We start from the raw sequence: 18,513 nt of genomic DNA, 5'->3' as shown, positions 1-18,513 counted from the left end.
TATATACGTATATTATATATATATATATATCCACCTGTTTCCGTGGGAGTTTACTGGAGAATATTTGGACCTGTTTGGACCATACTTCCGGTTTAACAGCAGACGTACAAGCTCACGTCGCGTCGCAGATGCAGCCCATTGTGAGCTTGTAAATCACACTCGGCTGCGGCGCCGGAAGCTCGGTACAGCGTCTGCGCAATGCACTATGGGGCGTTGGAAACTCGTGGATATATATATATTTTTTTTTTATTTATTTTTTTGGTCAAATATTGTATGGGGTTGACAGAAGGTTAAGAGTACAGACATTTCAGTCTGCTGAAAATGTCTACTCTTGTAAAACCATCAAAGATATTTAAATGCCTCTTTGGATTCCATTGTCTTTTGAGTCTGTACCTGTATATCATTAAAACCCCCCAAAAAATCAGCACGCCATACTAAGTATATAGTATAGTGTAACACGTAGGGTAGAACACACCACTGGTATAAAACATTGTATTGGCAAACAATCAAATGTTTTAAATTCAGCATGTTTTACCACAGTGTCCACTAGAGGGCAGACTAACTATTTGCTATGTTTTGACTGCAATAATAAATATTGTCCTCCGCTCAGCTCACCTCTTTATATTTCATATATAATGTATATATAATTGCATGCTATGTCTAGCCTTGCCCATTTTCTGTTTTGACGGGGAGAAATCTTGGGAAATATTAATTTGGAAATACTATCTGTAAGCATTATTTTCTCCCAGGGATGGAGGCTGACCAAGGTTTGATCTGTCACCGTGGATTTATCCAATGAAAACGGTGACAACGCAAGAAACCAATGTTTTGATAATGACTGGTTCCTAGTGTATCCATGTTTTTTCTAGAGATGTGTTGTCTTCACTCTTGTTAAAATGGCTGACCTGGAAACTAAAGGTAGGCCTACTTGAGTGGTGTCTGCCCAATATTTATTTTATTTTTGTGGATGCTTGTTCATTAGTGTCAAAAGGGCTTTACTCTTTTAAGCCCCATAATTTACATTTTTCAACTTTGGCCAGTGAAAAAGTAAATAGATTTGCAAGGCTATCTTTTTTTCAGTGGTAAAACTATAAACCTTACATTTCTGATGCTGGCTGCCATTCATAGCTGAAGCCTTGGAGTCTGCGCCTGCGTTCCCTTGGGAGGGAAGCCTTGGGACTTTCTCCCTAGTTGGCATTGTCAGAATACCTACACGTGAGTTAGCCTAGTAAACGACCAATGGTTTCTGGAAGAGGGGCGGGTACGAGGCTACACGTGAGTCAATGTTATGTGTGGCATGGTGATAAAACTTCCTTCCCGCACGTTCTTCTTTTTTTTTTTGTGTGTGTGCCAGCCTCTCCAAACAGGTTAAAACAATCTTGAGGTTTCTTCTGATTTTAAGGGCTCTATAAGACTTCAAGGTGAATATTTATAGCATGTTTGTCAACCGTAGAAAACGTATTTAACATGACTCCACAATAATACAATTCTGATATGTCAATATCAGGGAAAAAAATACACTATTGTTCTCAAGAAACTATTCGGTGTATGCACATAAATTATATGCAAATAAATATATAAATATGTTTTAATGCATACCGGTATATTAGGCCTTAAAGCTAAGCTAATGTATAATGTAATGTAACACGTATTTTAACAAAATATCACCAGTAAGACTCCCTAATCGGGAGATAAGCGACCGTTGGTCGCTTATCTCCATAAATAGAGCAAAAATGTGTTTTTCAAAATCTTCCTGATCCATGTTGTTGACATGAGTGTAGACATACTGTGTAGTGATTTTCGTGATTTTAGGGCAAAATCTGAATCGGCCTCATGGTGGCGCTAGAGGGCCATGTGAGAAATGAGGGGTGGGGTCTCCTCGCCGCCAAGGCGGACGAATAGGTACCGGCCCCGGCTCTCCCGGTCGCTCCTAGCCCGAGTTACGGCATTTTATGTGAGCTCCAGTGGCAGGGGGTCCTCCACTGGGGGCGCCACCACTTTTGCATCCGTTCTGGAGCACCAGGAGTGGGTGGTCCCCGGGAATGCCCCGTGAGCAGCCCCGTTGGGGTGGTCATTTGGTCATTTTTGCACATTTGGTAATTTTTTACACCTGGGGGTCCCCCAGGGACCTGGGGGTCCCCGAAACTCCGGGGGTCCTTGGAGGTTGTAGTTTGGCAGGCAAGGAGTGTGTGTGCAAAATCTGGCATGGATCGGGGCAACGGTTGCAGAGATATGAGCAGGGCAAAAGTGTGACGTGTGACGTGTGACAGAGGGAGTGACGGAGGGACAGCCGGTGGAGGTTTGGATAGTGTGCAAGTAACTGCGACCTACGGTCGCAACTATACGGAGGTATACGAATGTGCAGTAGTCAACATGCATTTCTTAGACCGTAAACCCATTTTTTTCACCCTTTGTACATAACACCTCTGTCCAACAAAACTAGTCCATTCAACCCTGTGGTTATTTTGCAAACAGGTGATTGTGTGGCATGGTGATCAAATTTCCTTCCCGCACGTTCTCCTTTTTTTTCCCCGTGTGCCAGCCTCTCCAAACCGGTTAAAACAATCTTGCGGTTTCTTCTGATTTCAAGGGCTCAATAAGACTTCAAGGTGAATATTTATAGCATGTTTGTCAACCATAGAAAACATATTTAACATGACTCCAGAATAATACAATTCTGATAAGTCAATAACAGGAAAAAAAATACACTATTGTTCTCAAGAAACTATTAGGTTTATGCACATAAATTATATGCAAATATGTTTTAATGCCTATATTAGGCCTTAAAGCTAATTAATCATTTAAAGGTATAGGATAAGTGATATTTTTTGGTTAATAATAACCAGGAGTTTATATAGTGCTTTTCTGAGTTCCCAAAGTCGCTATACAAGTGTGTGGCGGCCGGGGGGAGAGGTTAAAGGGCCACTTCACCTCTGGGACAACCAGATCTTATTTTATTGTTGTTTGGGACACGATCATCACAACATGACTAGTGATGCATTTTGCATCATATGATGCATTTTGCATCATCATGATGCAAAATGCATCACTAGTCATGCTGAAATACTAAAATATCTCAAAACACAGATTGAACACAAAAAATTACTCAGGATTGTGTTGATTGTGTCCCAAACAACAATAAAATAAGATCTGGTTGTCCTAGAGGTGAAGTGGCCCTTTAAGTAACAACATTATTAGTGGATCAAAAACTAAGATGGGCAATAAAACACTAAAAACAAGAATTGATACAAAGTCAACTGGAAAAGGCCTGTTTTGAAGGTAGATAGAGAGGGTGCATTTCTGATGCATTCCAGAGGGAGGGAGGGGGCAGCCACACAGAGAAGGCCCTGTCGCCCCAGGTCAGAGCCTGGTCTTGGGGACCTCCAGGAGGCTCCGCGACCGGGTATTTCCCGGTGAATCTGTGCGCAAAGGTGGCGGCCGATGGGCAAGGAGGGTTGCGAGCTTATGAGAAACAACTAAAATAAGACCTTAAAACCTGGTGAAAACAGTTGCGTGCATTAGTGGAAGATGACGGTAAAGGAAATCATTTAATGGAAAACATTAAATTAACTTCTGAAAAGCCTAACACGGCCTTAACACATGGCAAAAACAGTTGTGTGCATTAGCGCAAGATTAGATGAGGATAAAGGAAATCATTAAATGGAAAACATTAAATGAACTTCTGAAAAGGCTTCTAAGCCTACACTAATAGCCTACTAAAAACTAGTGAACCGCGATCTTGCCACACGTGAATAATTGTGGTTGTAAACAATAACACAGACAATATAAATCCTTAGTCTAGTTGTGGGAAGAAATGGATTTCATCATGGCCCCAAATAACTTTTAAATATCTTGCAATTGGCGACGGGGTCTCTTACTAAATCGGCAAGATTACATTACATAACATAATACATAAAAGCTAAGCTATCACCTCTCCATCATCAGCAATAGTCAGTGGTGCGTGTCCCCCACACTCTCAAGCCCCCACCGTTGCGCACAGATTCACCGGGAAATACCCGGTCGCGGAGGCTCCTATCACTGGACCTGAGGGAATGAGACGGGGACAGAGGTGGTCAGAGAGGTAGGGGGGAGCCTGGTTGTGTAATGGTGTGGAGCATTTTGAAGTGAGTTCTCTGTTTGACAGGCAGCCAGTGGAGGTCATGGAGGACTGGTGTGATGTGGTCTCTGGAGCGGGTGCTGGTGAGCAGGCGGGCTGCAGAGTTCTGGACGTATGGGAGTTTATTGAGGGTCTCGGAGGTGATGCCATGGAGGATGCTGTTACAGTAGTCCAACCGGGATGAGACGAAGGTGTAGATGAGTGTTCCGGCAGCAGAGAACGTCAGGGAGGGCCAGCCGGAGATGGGCAATGTTCCTAAGGTTAGTTACTTCACACCACTTCAAAACTGCACCAGTCCGAATATGTGACTATGTAAAACTGCCTATGTAAAACTGCTCTCGGCGTGAAATGCCCCTAACAAGGCATTTCCTGTCTTTGAAATGTATGGTGTTCAAGTTCTAATTGCTTTGTGTCATCACTTCCAATTTCACTAATCTGTATCCTGTTCTCTCCTTATTGGATAACAATGCTATCTGACCTGAACATTAATTTTCTGTTTAATTAATAGCCATACCAATGAGTACTATCAGATTATAAAGCAATGTAACACGTATTTTAACAAAATATCACTGTACGGAGGTAGGAGGAATGAATGTGCAGTAGTCAACATGCATTTCTTAGACCGTAAACCCATTTTTTTCACCCTTTGTACATAACACCTCTGTCCAACAAAACTAGTCTCTTCAACCCTGTGGTTATTTTGCAAACAAGTGATCGTGTGGCATGGTGATCAAATTTCCTTCCCGCACGTTCTCCTTTTTTTCCCCGTGTGCCAGCCTCTCCAAACCGGTTAAAACAATCTTGAGGTTTCTTCTGATTTCAAGGGCTCAATAAAACTTCAAGGTGAATATTTATAGCATGTTTGTCAACCATAGAAAACATATTTAACATGACTCCAGAATAATACAATTCTGATATGTCAATAACAGGACAAAAAAAACTTACACTATTGTTCTAAAAAAAATCATTTTCTGTTTAATTAATAGCTATACCAATGAGTACTATCAGATTATAAAGCAATGTAACAAGTATTTTTTTTAGAATATCACTATATGGAGGTAGGAGGAATGAATGTGCAGTAGTCAACATGCATTTCTTAGACCGTAAAACCATTTTTTCACCCTTTGTACATAACACCTCTGTCCAACAAAACTAGTCTCTTCAACCCTGTGGTTATTTTGCAAACAGGTGATTGTTTTTCAATGTGTCTGTCTGGTGTGAAGAATACGTTTAATGTCAATTTGATTGAGTTTCAGCTGCGTCAAATAATCACACATTATCTGTGTGGATAGCTGTGATCACTTCCACAGTACTTAGCCAGTAGTAGCTATGTCCCTCCAAAAAAGCTGTTGTCCAATGCTAGCTTAGAATAACTTCCTGCTTGCCAAGGTTTGCCTTTGGCAACAGCCTTGGCAAGCTGCCGGTTGCTAAGCTAGCATTGGACAAAAGCTTTTTCGGGAGGGGCATAGCTACTGGCTAATTGTTCTGTATTACACCAAAATGCACTTTTACAAAGACACTGATGTACTAATGGGGGCTGTACCCACAATTCACCTTCTATCTATCTGTTCCTGTCAAAGGTCAGCAAATTTACTTGAGTAAAAGTACAAAAGTATTGTTATCAAACCAAAATGTACTTAAAATACCAAAAGTAGAAATGACTCATATTGCTTTGTTTTCAAATAAATGAAATATTGAAAATAGTAGATCTACAAATTCACAATGCATCGCATCACAACGCATTGTTCGCACATGCTATGTTTTCATATAATTGTAGTGGAGTAAATGTACAATATTTTCTCTGAGATGTACTGTAGTAGAGTAGTAAAATTTAAAATGTAAAAGTATTGAAAATTATAAATACCGGTACTGAAATTACCGCAACATTGTACAGTAACCTAATTATATTGTGATGTCAAATGAAGCATGACCAATCTTGATTGGACTTATAGTATATTGTCCAAGATAACTTCAGTTTAAATAGTTAAAGGAGCTATAGTCAACTTTTTCTTGAAAAACGGATGCTAAAATAAAAATAATGTTTCAAAAATATTTTATAAAAAAATAAGCTTCATATATGTGTTTCTATTCAAAAATGACCACAAAAAGCGTAAAATAATGATAAAATAATCATTTTGGCCATTGTCAGACCGACACTTTGTTTACATTCTAGTCTATAGACTAGGGCAGGGGTAGGCAATAGGTGGCCCGCGGGCCAACACTGGCCCCTTGGAAATTATTTCTGGCCCCCCAGATTATTTTGAGAATTATGTTTTTATTTTTATTATTATTATTATTATTGTATTTGTTATACGATACTGGACTGACAGTCCCACATACGCTATCGTAGCTATAATGTCCAAACAGAGAACGCATTCCCACATGCTTTTAATATTCAACATAATCATGCCGAGTGAATAGGCAGAGGGAGCAGCGCAGCAGCCGTGTGTCCAGTAGTGACTGAAGCTCCTTTGAATTGAATTGAAATTGACTGAGTGGCGGTGCTGCTGCTTGCTGCTGCTGTGAGCTTTTACCTGTGGTCAGAGTGCGTGGAATCTAACTTTGGAGGTGCCATCCATGCTTCATCTTCTTGGTGCCGTCTAAAATGATTTCCTTTCAAGCAGCCAACAATGTCACAGCAAAGCTATTGCGCTTCTAAAGGGGCTTTGCATTGAAAAAAAAAAAAAATTATTAACATAAAAGTATGTAGGCTAATCATTACAATTATTAAAGGCTTCACTACATCAGTCCATCAATATTTGCAAATAGAAAGGGGGGAAAACCGCTTGTTTTTCCACGTATATATTCTTTTCTTTTTTATCACAGATGCTTATATGTCTTGTAAGGCAGTCTGTCTTGGAGTTCCAGTAACATTGTTTAACTATGAATTTCTTAAATTAGCCTTTCATTATATGTTCTGCCCCCCCATCTCAAGTTTAGAAAAAAATTGGCCCGAGGCCAAATCTAATTGCCGACCCCTGGGCTAGGGTGTAAACAAAGTGTCGGCCCTACAATGAAAAAGTTGACTATAGCTCCTTTAACCAAAAAAACAGGTTTACTTTTGCTGGCGTAAACGTTCTCGGACCTAGAACAAAGACACTAATAATTTCTTTCATTCCCACCAAATTTGATTAATATTGCCCAATGCCCATCCATTCATTCACGTTATTTTGTTGTCAGACAAGGCGCACTTACAATACCCCTGCACTATGTATTGCATTGCTGTATGCAGGTTAACAGTGTGAGTGTGAGGGTGTTGACTGTTGACAGGAGAACAAACATGGCTATTATCTGAATCGATTGTTCTCTTTTGTCAAACTCCATAACCTTATTTCTCAAACAAGTGCATTAGAGAGCAATACTAATATGTAGGTCTAGTGACATTATACAATTTGACACCCATCTGTCTTGCACAATTTACCTTAGAATTTAGAAGCAGTGTAAATCAGTGCAGTAATTCTCAAACTTCCCCCCATTTCGTCTTGCAAAACCTGTTTTGTGCATAAACATCAGTTGCTACAGGACCGCCCCAAGCCGTTGCATCAACACCGGGGGAAGTTTCGACTAATGACGACACGACAGTCTCTTCACAGCCACATAAATACCACTGCCAGAGAGAGGCTGTCTGATCAGTTGTGAGTGTCAACATTTCCCTGTACCTATCAGTGATACTACTCGGTGCACCATGGTGGACCAACTGGCGCTAACACAGCAGAACCGTGAGCGCATCCAAGCAGTGGAGAGTTCTTTCGGCCCCACGGGGAAAGCATTGCTCCAGCCAGGCCGCATGCTAGTTGGAGAAGGACGACTCATGAAGCTGTGTCGCCGAAAGCCCCAGCCCAAGGTCTTCTTCCTTTTCAACGATATGCTGATATATGGCAGCATCATTCTGCACGGCCGCTGGTACAAGAAGCAACAGATCATCCCTCTAGGTTAGTAGTAACACATTTGTACCTATTTTTTGGTCCATGTCCAACAGCTTGCCTATGATACACGTAGCAATTTTTTCATCAATATCAACCAGCAACGACCAGAGGCGTCAATTGGGTATGGCAGTTGCCATACCTTGGCTACAGGGGACAAAAATTAAATGTAAAATAAAATAAATTCATGTCTGTTGATAAGGTATGGCAACATGACTGTCTTGCACGCGTGAAGGCACAAAAAGATTAATCCATTGACGCTGCCAAAGCCATACCCAATTGACGCCTCTGGTCGTTGCTGGTTGATATTGATGCAAAAATTGCTACGTGTATCAGGGGCTTAAAGGAGCTATAGTTAACTTTTTCTTGAAAAACGGATGCTAAAATAAAAATAATGTTTCGAAAATATTTTATTAAAAAATAAGCTTCATATATGTGTTTCTATTCAAAAATGACCACAAAAAGCGTAAAATAATGATAAAATAATCATTTTGGCCATTGTCAGACCGACACTTTGTTTACATTCTAGTCTATAGACTAGGATGTAAACAAAGTGTCGGCCCTACAATGGAAAAGTTGACTATAGCTCCTTTAAGGGTAGATCTTAACTAACCTCGAGATATTTTGGATTGAGACATTAAGTCATTTTCTGAACAAATGTATCATGTCCCTTTCACTTTCTCCACAGAGGATATCCAGTTGGAGGACCTGGAGGACAGCTTGTTAATGAGGAACCAGTGGCTGATCCGCACACCGCGCAAGTCCTTCTACGTGGGGGCCGCCTCGCTGGAGGAGAAACGGGCCTGGATGGAGCACATCAAAGACTGCCGCTCCAAGAGGCTCCAGATGGCCGGCCGCCAGGCCGGCTCCACCTTTGCGGTCACCTGGATCCCCGACAGAGCCTCCGCCATCTGCATGCGCTGCTCCAACAAGTTCAGCGTGGCACATCGTCGACACCACTGCCGGAACTGTGGCTTTGTCGTCTGCGGGTCGTGCTCGAAGCTGCGGCACGTCATACCACACATCGACCCCGCAAAGCCCCTGAGAGTCTGCCGGCTTTGCCACTCGAGTCTCGTGAGTCAGAAGGTGGAGATGGACAGGGTTGAAAGTCAACAAGGAGGCTGCCGGCGCCGGAGCGATGGGCTGAACAACTCGGAGGAAGATGATGTGGCATCCAGCGATGAAGAGGAGAGTGATGACAGCGACGAGCTTGCTCCCAACAGGTGGCTGGACTCCCAGGATGTATCCTGGTCGACTTACGTTTACCTGAAGCCAGAGCATGGAATGCCCAAATAAACATGCAGAGGAATGTTATGGTTATTTGCACGACTAGGCTCGTACTCGCATATCTTGAGCATTAGTGTTAATATCAGACACTGTTTTGGAACATAAGTATCTATACTAAGGAAACTGTATGTAGTATAAAGTACTCTTTCCCATTCCATTGGTTACTACATATATTGGACTATTTGTATCAGTTGTATCTTCCATGGTGTACGGACCTATTGATGCTTTGAGTCGATCTTCTAGAAGACAATGGTGTGAGCAGGTTTACTTCAAACATAAAGAGTGTGTTTACAAGCAAGTAGTGTATCGCTGTATATATTGGTGTGATTTATTGTTGTATTTATTGTTATGCACGTTTTTTTACTATTTGCTGCTGTAACAACCTGGATTTACTCCCTTGGGGATTAATAAAGTGTTGTCCTAATATGTTGATTACAATAAATTACTGTTTTCAAATATATTTGACTTGGTTTTATTGTCTAATCAGCTACTACAGTAGGTATTACTGTATACTTTACACTCTGACATTGTTCTAGTTAGTAGTATCATATACCATCAACTATAGTAGCCTATGTACAATCAGACCAGTGGAATTGTGGATTCCACAACCAGATATTTTATTCATTCATTCAGAGGTGGTTATTAGTCAGTCACTCATATGTACACGCTGTGAAATGAATCCGCAAATACTTTGCCAGAACACAAGATGATAATACAAATAATAATACAGAATGTAATGAAGCAAAAAAAAAAATGAGACATGAGATACAAAATAAAGTTAAAAGTACTGATGGAACGGCAGGTAAGATTAACCTCTTATTAAGGCAGGTATGATATCTTTAGCAGCAATGGAGATTGTGCAAGAAGGCAGAAGGCACATCTTTACCATCTACACTGCGCAACGTTCTGAGCAGCTGCTTGGGATTCTTACAGTTTGAATGCAGTTATTATTATTATTATTATTTATTTACCTAGTCCTCATTCAGGCTGACAGGCAGCTAGCCTGGCTGCAGACCATAGACTCCTCCCCCGGGGCATCACACCAAATTCTGGGCCCTGGGTACAAGGATTCACTGTGGGCCCCCCATGAATGTTAACTATTGAAAAATAGCAGATATACAAGCTCACAGCGCGGCACCGAGTGCCGCGCTGCGAGCTTGTAGATCTGCTATTTTTGAAAAATTGTGAAAATGTGTGCAAGAAACCCATATGTTTCCATGTCAGTGATGCTCAAACTTTTTCATGTGAAGGACCCCCAAAATTATATAAATTTGGCCACGGACCCCCATCTCAAAATATTTAGTTCCAGGGACCCCCCCGGAAGCAAAATTTGACTTACAAATTAAAAAAATACATATTCAAAGATTTGCACACATTGACTTTTCAAAAATAGCAGATCTGTTATTTTTCAATAGCTAAAGTTACTAGGGCCCCTCCACCTTGGGCCCTGGTAACTCAGTCCCATTTTCCTACCCCTTGTGACGCCCCTGCTCCTCCCACTCAAGTGGACTTCTCCTTCAGCCAGATAATCAGGCTTGGCTAGATGACAGCTAAACTGCTGCAGGCAGGGAAAGCACTTTGAGCTGGAGCCCCGGGCTGTGAGACACCTCCTAGCATCTGTCACAAGTGTCACATAAATCCTTGTCAAAATGTTTGACTTTTCAAAAAGCATTTCACTCTGTCCTTCCGTCCGTGCGTGCGTGTGTGTGTGGGTTCGTCCGTCCGTCCGTCCGTGGACAGCTAATCTCTGGCACCGTTGGCACGATGGCAGCGAAACTGTGCATCCACACTCCCTGGGTTCCAGAGCAGAACCTCAAGACGGATATCTTTGCTTTTTTAATATTCCATCCTGATTGGTTAGATTGACATTTAAAGATTGCAAAAAGCCTGTTTTTTTAATACTTTTTATTGCAATAGTTTCACATTTTTACATTTCTTATTTCACATTTTATCTATATTTGCAATTATTTTCTTTTTTTTTTTTTTTAAGGTAAATTACAGATACACCAAGTGGTAAACAAAAATATAACAGTCACATTTTTCCAAATAAAAATAAATGTTATTAGAAAAAAAGATACCTTAATCTAATCATTTCCATAATTCAGAAGAATGTGATAGTACTAATAGTGTTAACTCATTCTGTGCCAAAGGCCAAAATGCCTCCAAGGTAGCTGTGCCACGGTTTTGTATGTTTTTCTTTACTATGCAATGAATTTTTTTTTTTTTTTTTATATATATTTTTTTTAATCGGACAAATGGTTCCAGAGATAGAGCTGTTTGAATAAAAAAAAGTGTCCATCCACTAGAATGGACACACATTTTCACACATTTTCTCAATCAGCTAAACGAGGGAGCGAACACACAAACAAACAGAGAAAAGCATCTCTCTGATCTCAGGTCATTTTGACATCTTTAAAAAAAAAAAAAAATGATTTTTTTTTTCTATGTAAAAAACACAAAAACCGTCATAAGCCGTCATTGGCACACAGGGCTATTGGAAAAAAACCGTCAAAACCGTCATGTGGCACAGAATGAGTTTATGATGCTAATAATAAAAATACAAATTATAATAAAAGCCTGTTTTGAACAAAATGCCGCAAATCATGAACGCAGCGTCCGATTGTGGTGAAACTGGTACGCACATTTCCACGTAGGCCGAGGCCTTTTATATCAGTCTCATGGTGGCGCTATAACAGTCAGAGTCGCGTCTTGACCTACTGTATGAATGCACCGATCTGTGTAAAACTTTGTATGCATATGCATAGAGGCCAAGGAAAAAGTTCTTTCCTGCATTTTTCTAATCTGCCTTTTATAGTACCACTAGGAGGTCGACTTGTATGAAATGCATTTTTTTTACATTAGTGCTTCAGATTTTATCTAAATATCACTCAAATCGGTGCACATGATAGTCATGTGATCAAGACGAATAGTTTTTTTTATTTTCTAATCTGCCTATTATAGCACCACCTGGAGGTGTAAAACACATTTTATTTATTAGATTTTATCTAAATATCACAAATCTGTACATATGACACATTATTTATTTGTATTTATTTATTTCTGACTGCAAGGAGTTTATTTCACCACTGGACCAGTCGGTGTCAAACATTGCATGCCTACTCCCTATATCCGTTGTGTCATAATAGTTCAATGCGACAGGAAAATAAAGTGAAGGATCTATTGAAGTCAGCTGGTTATTTGTTTTAATAGATGGCCCCTGCCAGTCAGTTGAGATTAACTCTGGGACTCGAGCCCTGATGGTCTCTCAGCATACCAGTGGTTCTCAACCTTTAACAAAAGTAATCAACAAACTGTAGTATAAAAGCTGGTCAAACATTGGCCAAAACTGGTCAAATTAGCCCAATAATATAAGAGGCAAAGCATTTGAAAAACAAGCTCACAACGGCGTTGTGAGCTGGTGCATGGTGTAAATGGTGCGTTAACTGCATTTGCATCCGTATACTCGAGTCAAACACAATATTAATGCCTCAACTCCTACAAGTGTGTCCCCCAGTTCAAATTTGATTATTTTGGGGGTTTGTGGCCTGTAAAGGTTAACCACTGCTCTTGATAAGGCAGAACACGCCCCCCTCTCCCTTTGTGAGAAACCAAGAGAGAGAGAGAGTGAGAGAGAGTGTGAGAGAGAGAGAGAGAGAGAGAGAGAGAGAGAGAGAGAGACAAACAGACAGAGCGACAAGGAGAAGGGAGGAGGAGGTAATGTGATTGGCTGATGCAGGAATAGGAGCATTATTTACATGTCCCTCCTGGATTTATTTGAAATTGGCGGCTGGGAGGAGTTTAGTTTGTGTGATGCAGTATGGTCCGTCCTACAAAACCTCAGTTATTTCATGACTCCATTCAAATCACAGCATGGCCTACACTCAAGTAAATTCTTTACATCTGAAAACAAATTCTAATGCCATACCATGCATGGAGCCTATAGCTTCCTATTCAAAGGTTCTGTTCTTTTATGAATACATGTAATTGCTACAGTAACATGATGCATGTTCTCTTGCAATTGAGAATCAGAGATATTGATGGGATAAGAGATTGTGAAGCAAAATATTATGCAGATATACATCAATTAAATGTGTTCAGTTTTAAATAAAATAAGATAAAGAGGTTACTCACTCTCGCTAGTGGGGCTAAAAATACAAATAAAAAGGGCCTTTCTGTGTGGAGTTTGCATGTTCTCCCCTTTTCCCCCAGGGTAGGTATCATCACAAAAAACATGCAGTAATCCTGGTCTCTATACTGGGGAAAGGAACTGGTTGGAATAACGTGTTTCTTCCATGGACTATGTCCTACCAGGGAAACTCCCCCCTGTCAGGTGATAAGCGGCTTGCTCACTCCTCATGCATTGAAGGAAGCATGAGCTCAGTTTGGGTCTCTCCCCAGGTTGGCAGAGGGAGAATACTGCCCAGGAATACAGTTTAGGCAATTGCAACGGGGTGAAAAATTACTGACATTGCTATTCTTAGAAATTCTATTCTTCTCTTCGCACTAAAAATAGTATGATGGCAAGACATGGCCAGATGGACTGACTGGCATTGCTATTCTTAGATATTCTAATCTTCTCTCTGCACTAAAAAATAGAATGATGCCATGTCTACTTGCACTTGGTGGTGCAAACCCTGCCCTCACCAAAATATCTCTTTCCATATTTTGCTGTTGCTGATATAGGACCGATTTATGTAGACTAATTTTGACTGTGACCTTGATGTGACCTTGTCCTTTGGCCGTTCATTCTCTTTGGGACAGCCTACTGATAATTCCCACCATGTTTTATGAAAATCTGCTAATGTCTCGTATTCCTTTGTTGACAGACAATTCAGTTCAATTCAAAGGGCTTCATTGGCATGAGAAGACATACGGGCATAAGTGGAAAAATGATGTATGTATACAAAATAATTTATGTACAAATGACAAGACACACAGTTAGGCAGGAGCTATTACCAGACTCCTGCCTCGCTTTGCTGCAAGTAACAATGTAAAGGTCTGCACTCAAAAGGATGATAAATAAAGCCAAAAAGCATTTCATTCATTGTTAGATGTTGACACCAAACCAAACATTATTTCAGCCTGTGGTCATTACTTGAAACCTGTGCACTCTTTTGTCGATCAGTTATAATCCTATTTCTAAATGTTTTCCCCTAAATTGATAATTTGCACTTGTTTTGTGTGCACTATTGTACAATTTGCTACACGATATCTAAACATTTCGAGGCAGTAGGTAAGCTGTGATTTGGAAAGTCTCGTTACCAGTTCCTATATCTGTAGTTTATTTGTAATGTGTACTGTACTTGAGCATTGTACTTTTCCATGCACCTTCATTTAATCTTGCAAGACTTGTTTATCACGATCATCAGTCTCAGTGTGTGCGGGAACGCCCAACGGCGTTCTGCCAGGAAACACAACGCCGGGGAACTTTCAACTGATGACGACAAACTCACACATTAACCCCACTATAAGTAATCAGGGAATATCTTAAAAAGTCCTGGAATAAATTCCTTACCAAAACATTTCTTCACCAATGTGTTTGTAAAGGTGTCTAGTAACACATCTCACAAATCACTCCCCAAAAATATGCTTTAAGTGGGATGTGAGGGGTCTAACTAGGTGTTTTGAATTATTCTGAATCCATTGCAAGCATTTGTTTTGCACAAAAACACATTCATTGGGCTAAAACAGCCCATAAAATGATGGTTTAGTGATGAGTCATCACTTTTCACAGTGGTATGGGGGTCCATTTCTAGCCCAAGGAATGTTTTTGGTGCAAAACAAATGCTTGCAATGGATTCAGAATAATTAAAAACACCTAGTTAGAACCCTCACATCACACTTAAAGCATATTTTTTGGGAGTGATTTTTTCCCCTATAGTATAGTGTATAGTGAGTGAATGAGACCCAGAATTACCCTAGCTGTCAAAGATTTTCCTAGGGAAACTGAATTTCAGTCTTTGTGAGATGTGTTACTAGACACCTTTACAAACACATTGGTGAAGAATTTTTTTGGTGAGGAATTTATTCCAGGATTTGACACTATTTCTAAAGATATCCCCTGTCGGCCGGCTTTGCCACTTGAGTCTTGTGAGTCAGTGGTTCTCAAATTTGGGTGGGGACCCACAGGAGTCCTGGGGGGCCTCCAGGGGGGTCCCCTGCTTAGTACAGCATCACAATCATTTTAACCACTTTATCAATTTATACATTGGCTCAAAAATATCTAAAAGATCTACAAGCTCACAGTGCACTCCATGCCACACTGCAAACTTTTACATCTGCTAGTTTTGAACATCAGAAAGAATATCTAAAATATTGGGAAAGTTTTGAATAGTCTTGATATATACAGTATATATATTATTTTAACGTACATCTTCTCTTCTATAATAATAATGCATCAAACCTTTATAGTGCTTTTCAAGGTACCCAAAGTTGGACAGGGACACAAAACAAGATTAAAAGAGCAGAAAGGGAGAGTAGAGTTATGTGGGGAAGTCAAGTCTAGGAGCGACCGGGAGAGGCGGGGCCGGTACCCACGCGTCCGCCTTGGCGGCGCCAAGAGAGCCGTCAACATGAATCTGTCCCATATAGCGCCACCATCAGGCCCATTTTTTCAAACACATTTTTGGACACTGCTCCTACAGATTTTGCCCTAAAATCACGCAAATCGGTACACAGTATGTCTACACTCATGTCATCAACATGGATCTGTCCCGTATAGCGCCACCATCAGGCTGATTTTTTCCAAAACATTTTTGGACACTGCTCCTACAGATTTTGTCCTAAAATCACGCAAATCGGTACACAGTATGTCTACACTCATGTCATCAACATGGATCTGTCCCATATAGCGCCACCATCTGGCCGATTTTTTCAAACACATTTTTGGACACTGCTCCTACACATTTTGCCCTAAAATCACGCTGCGCTTATCTCCCGATTATAGAGTCTTACTGGTAGTTCACCTTTCATCATGACACGGAATAAGGAAATGTTCTGCCATTTAGTAAAATAACCCCTTTCAGCATTTCAGACAGAGAGCACTGATTGATGCAACAAGTGTTGCAAATGCATCATTTAGTTTGTTTCCATTTTTTCTCCAAATGGTGAAGACAATTCAAAGACCTATCCTGGGAACTAATGGATTATTGATAATGAACATCACATTAGTAGCTACACTGTAGTGCACTTTGTCACTCCTTTTTCTCCACCAAATGGTACACCTGCCACTGCCAATGAGAAGCTTCACCGGGTGGATGCAGTAAGAGTCGAGTGTCATTCACAACAATCTGTGTGAAGTTAACTTTGAGCTTCTCTTGTGAATTGTGAACTTGCACAACCCGGATTACAACAATTGCGATTAGTTAACTTCTCTTTTAATACAAACAACTGAAGAGGACAGGTGGAAAAGAGGAAATAACATTAAGAAAAGGTTATGACTAAGGAATAAAATCTATAAAAACTGTGGAATGGTGACAGGGGCGGGTGTGCAGTTAGCTGGGGAAAGCCACATTGAAGAGGTGGGATTTGAGAGGGGATTTGAAGGTTTAGAGGGTGGGGGCTTCACTCTTACCTGTTTATTGAATACATTATAATAAAGACAACCTTTATAAATAAGGTGTGGGGCGGCATAGCTCAGGGGTAGAGAAACCGTTATTAGAGCACGAAGGGTTCCCAGTTCGAATCCGGGCTCCCCCTGAGTTAATGTCGAAGGGTCCTTGGGCAAGACTCTGAACCCCACATTGCTCCCGGTGAGCTGGTTGGTGCCTTGCATGGTTTCCTCCGCCAGCGGTGTATGAATGTGTGCGTGAATGGGTGAATGTAATGCACAATCTCTGTAAAGCGATTTGGATAAAAGCGCTATATTAATGCACCATTTACCATTTATAAATATGGACCTGGACAATTCTATACTGCAAAATGTTCAAATAATGTGTCGTATGTTGGCATTGGCATGCAAGGCTAATATACAGTAGAACCTAAACATGACGAGAGAGAGAGACTTGAGAGTTTATGCACACAATGGGCTATTTACTGTGAAGAGCTAATCCTTAGCAGAAACGGGAAGGAAAGAGGGCAGGAAAGAGAGGGCAATGACCTAATGCCTCTGACAAGTCACAATTCACTGTAAACACTGTCCACACCTATAAGGCCTGAGGCTGAGAGTTTTACTACCCACTTCCTCTTATAAGAAAACTCACGTTCTCATGAAATTAAGCAATAGTTGGCCCCAGACGTCATTGTCTTTTGTCGAATTGTCAGAGGTAACGGATGTATTAAATAAAAGTTATGTACCACAATGCAGAAAACAAAATCTGAGAATGTGATAATATAAACTGCCAAAAGACTTTAAGAAGCTAGCTAGGCCATGTTCTGAGAATGGACCACCGTCAGTGTCCAGTGACTGAAAATAACTGACATCATGAGAGAGCTGACAACTGATCAGTAGAGATGTCAAAACAAAAGCGACATCATGAAACATTTCATTTATCATTTGATTTAAGTCTAGGTTTGCGTCTCCTAGATGCTGTAGTTATCTTAATGCAAACGGGAAACATCATTGGTGTCGTTTTGACAATAGTCAATGTCACTGACACATAGTTGTTTTTTTTCAGACGTTAGATCATTTGTGGTTTCGCACTGCGGGTGTCCAACTCTCACACATTCCTCCAGTGTGTACTGCCATCATGCCATGTGGGGACTTTCCTCCACCAGGGGGTGAGACAGAGTTCATGACAGTCCCATCTCCAAATCAGTTATCATCTAGTGTGTATTTTAATCTCCTTTTGTTTGTTCTGAGCTGTTGGGAAGTGTTTCTTTTTTGGTGTGTGCGTGTGTGCTTCATTAAAATCGGACAGATCTGTTTTGATTATAGAGAAAGTAGTGAGTACAGATTTGCAATTTTGCATGATGTTTGGACAGACATCATAGTAAAAATGAATGCGTTTTGAAAATAAATTAATACAAAACATTTTTTAAAAATCGGCCAGTTTGTGATGCTATAATAGGCTATGATTTGAGGTATTTTGTTCAAAACAAGCCACTCTTGCAAACTTACGTAGATGACAATGTTAGTCAATCAGGATGGAATGTGAAATGACACACACACACACACACACACACACACACACACACACGTACGTATCAGTGCAAGATTGTAAGAATGCTCCCAAGAATTTATTCATG

At 40.6% G+C, this 18,513-nt stretch overlaps 1 protein-coding gene across 1 annotated transcript; it reads left to right on the top strand.

Moving 5' to 3' along the window:
- Window positions 1-7,802: 7,802 nt before the first annotated feature.
- plekhf1 (pleckstrin homology domain containing, family F (with FYVE domain) member 1) lies at window positions 7,803-9,517 on the top strand (the record flags this gene model as incomplete). Its single annotated transcript, XM_080730765.1, has 2 exons — window positions 7,803-8,049; window positions 8,729-9,517. The coding sequence occupies 2 exons, from the start codon at window positions 7,803-7,805 to the stop codon at window positions 9,334-9,336; spliced, it is 855 nt and encodes a 284-aa protein (XP_080586891.1). The 3' UTR covers window positions 9,337-9,517.
- Window positions 9,518-18,513: the final 8,996 nt, after the last annotated feature.

The sequence above is a fragment of the Nannobrachium achirus genome (assembly GCF_963921795.1).
Source record: "Nannobrachium achirus genome assembly, chromosome: 7".
Lineage (NCBI taxonomy): Eukaryota > Metazoa > Chordata > Actinopteri > Myctophiformes > Myctophidae > Nannobrachium > Nannobrachium achirus.
Note: the sequence above shows the minus strand (reverse complement) of the source record. Positions and strands in the feature narration are given on the sequence as shown.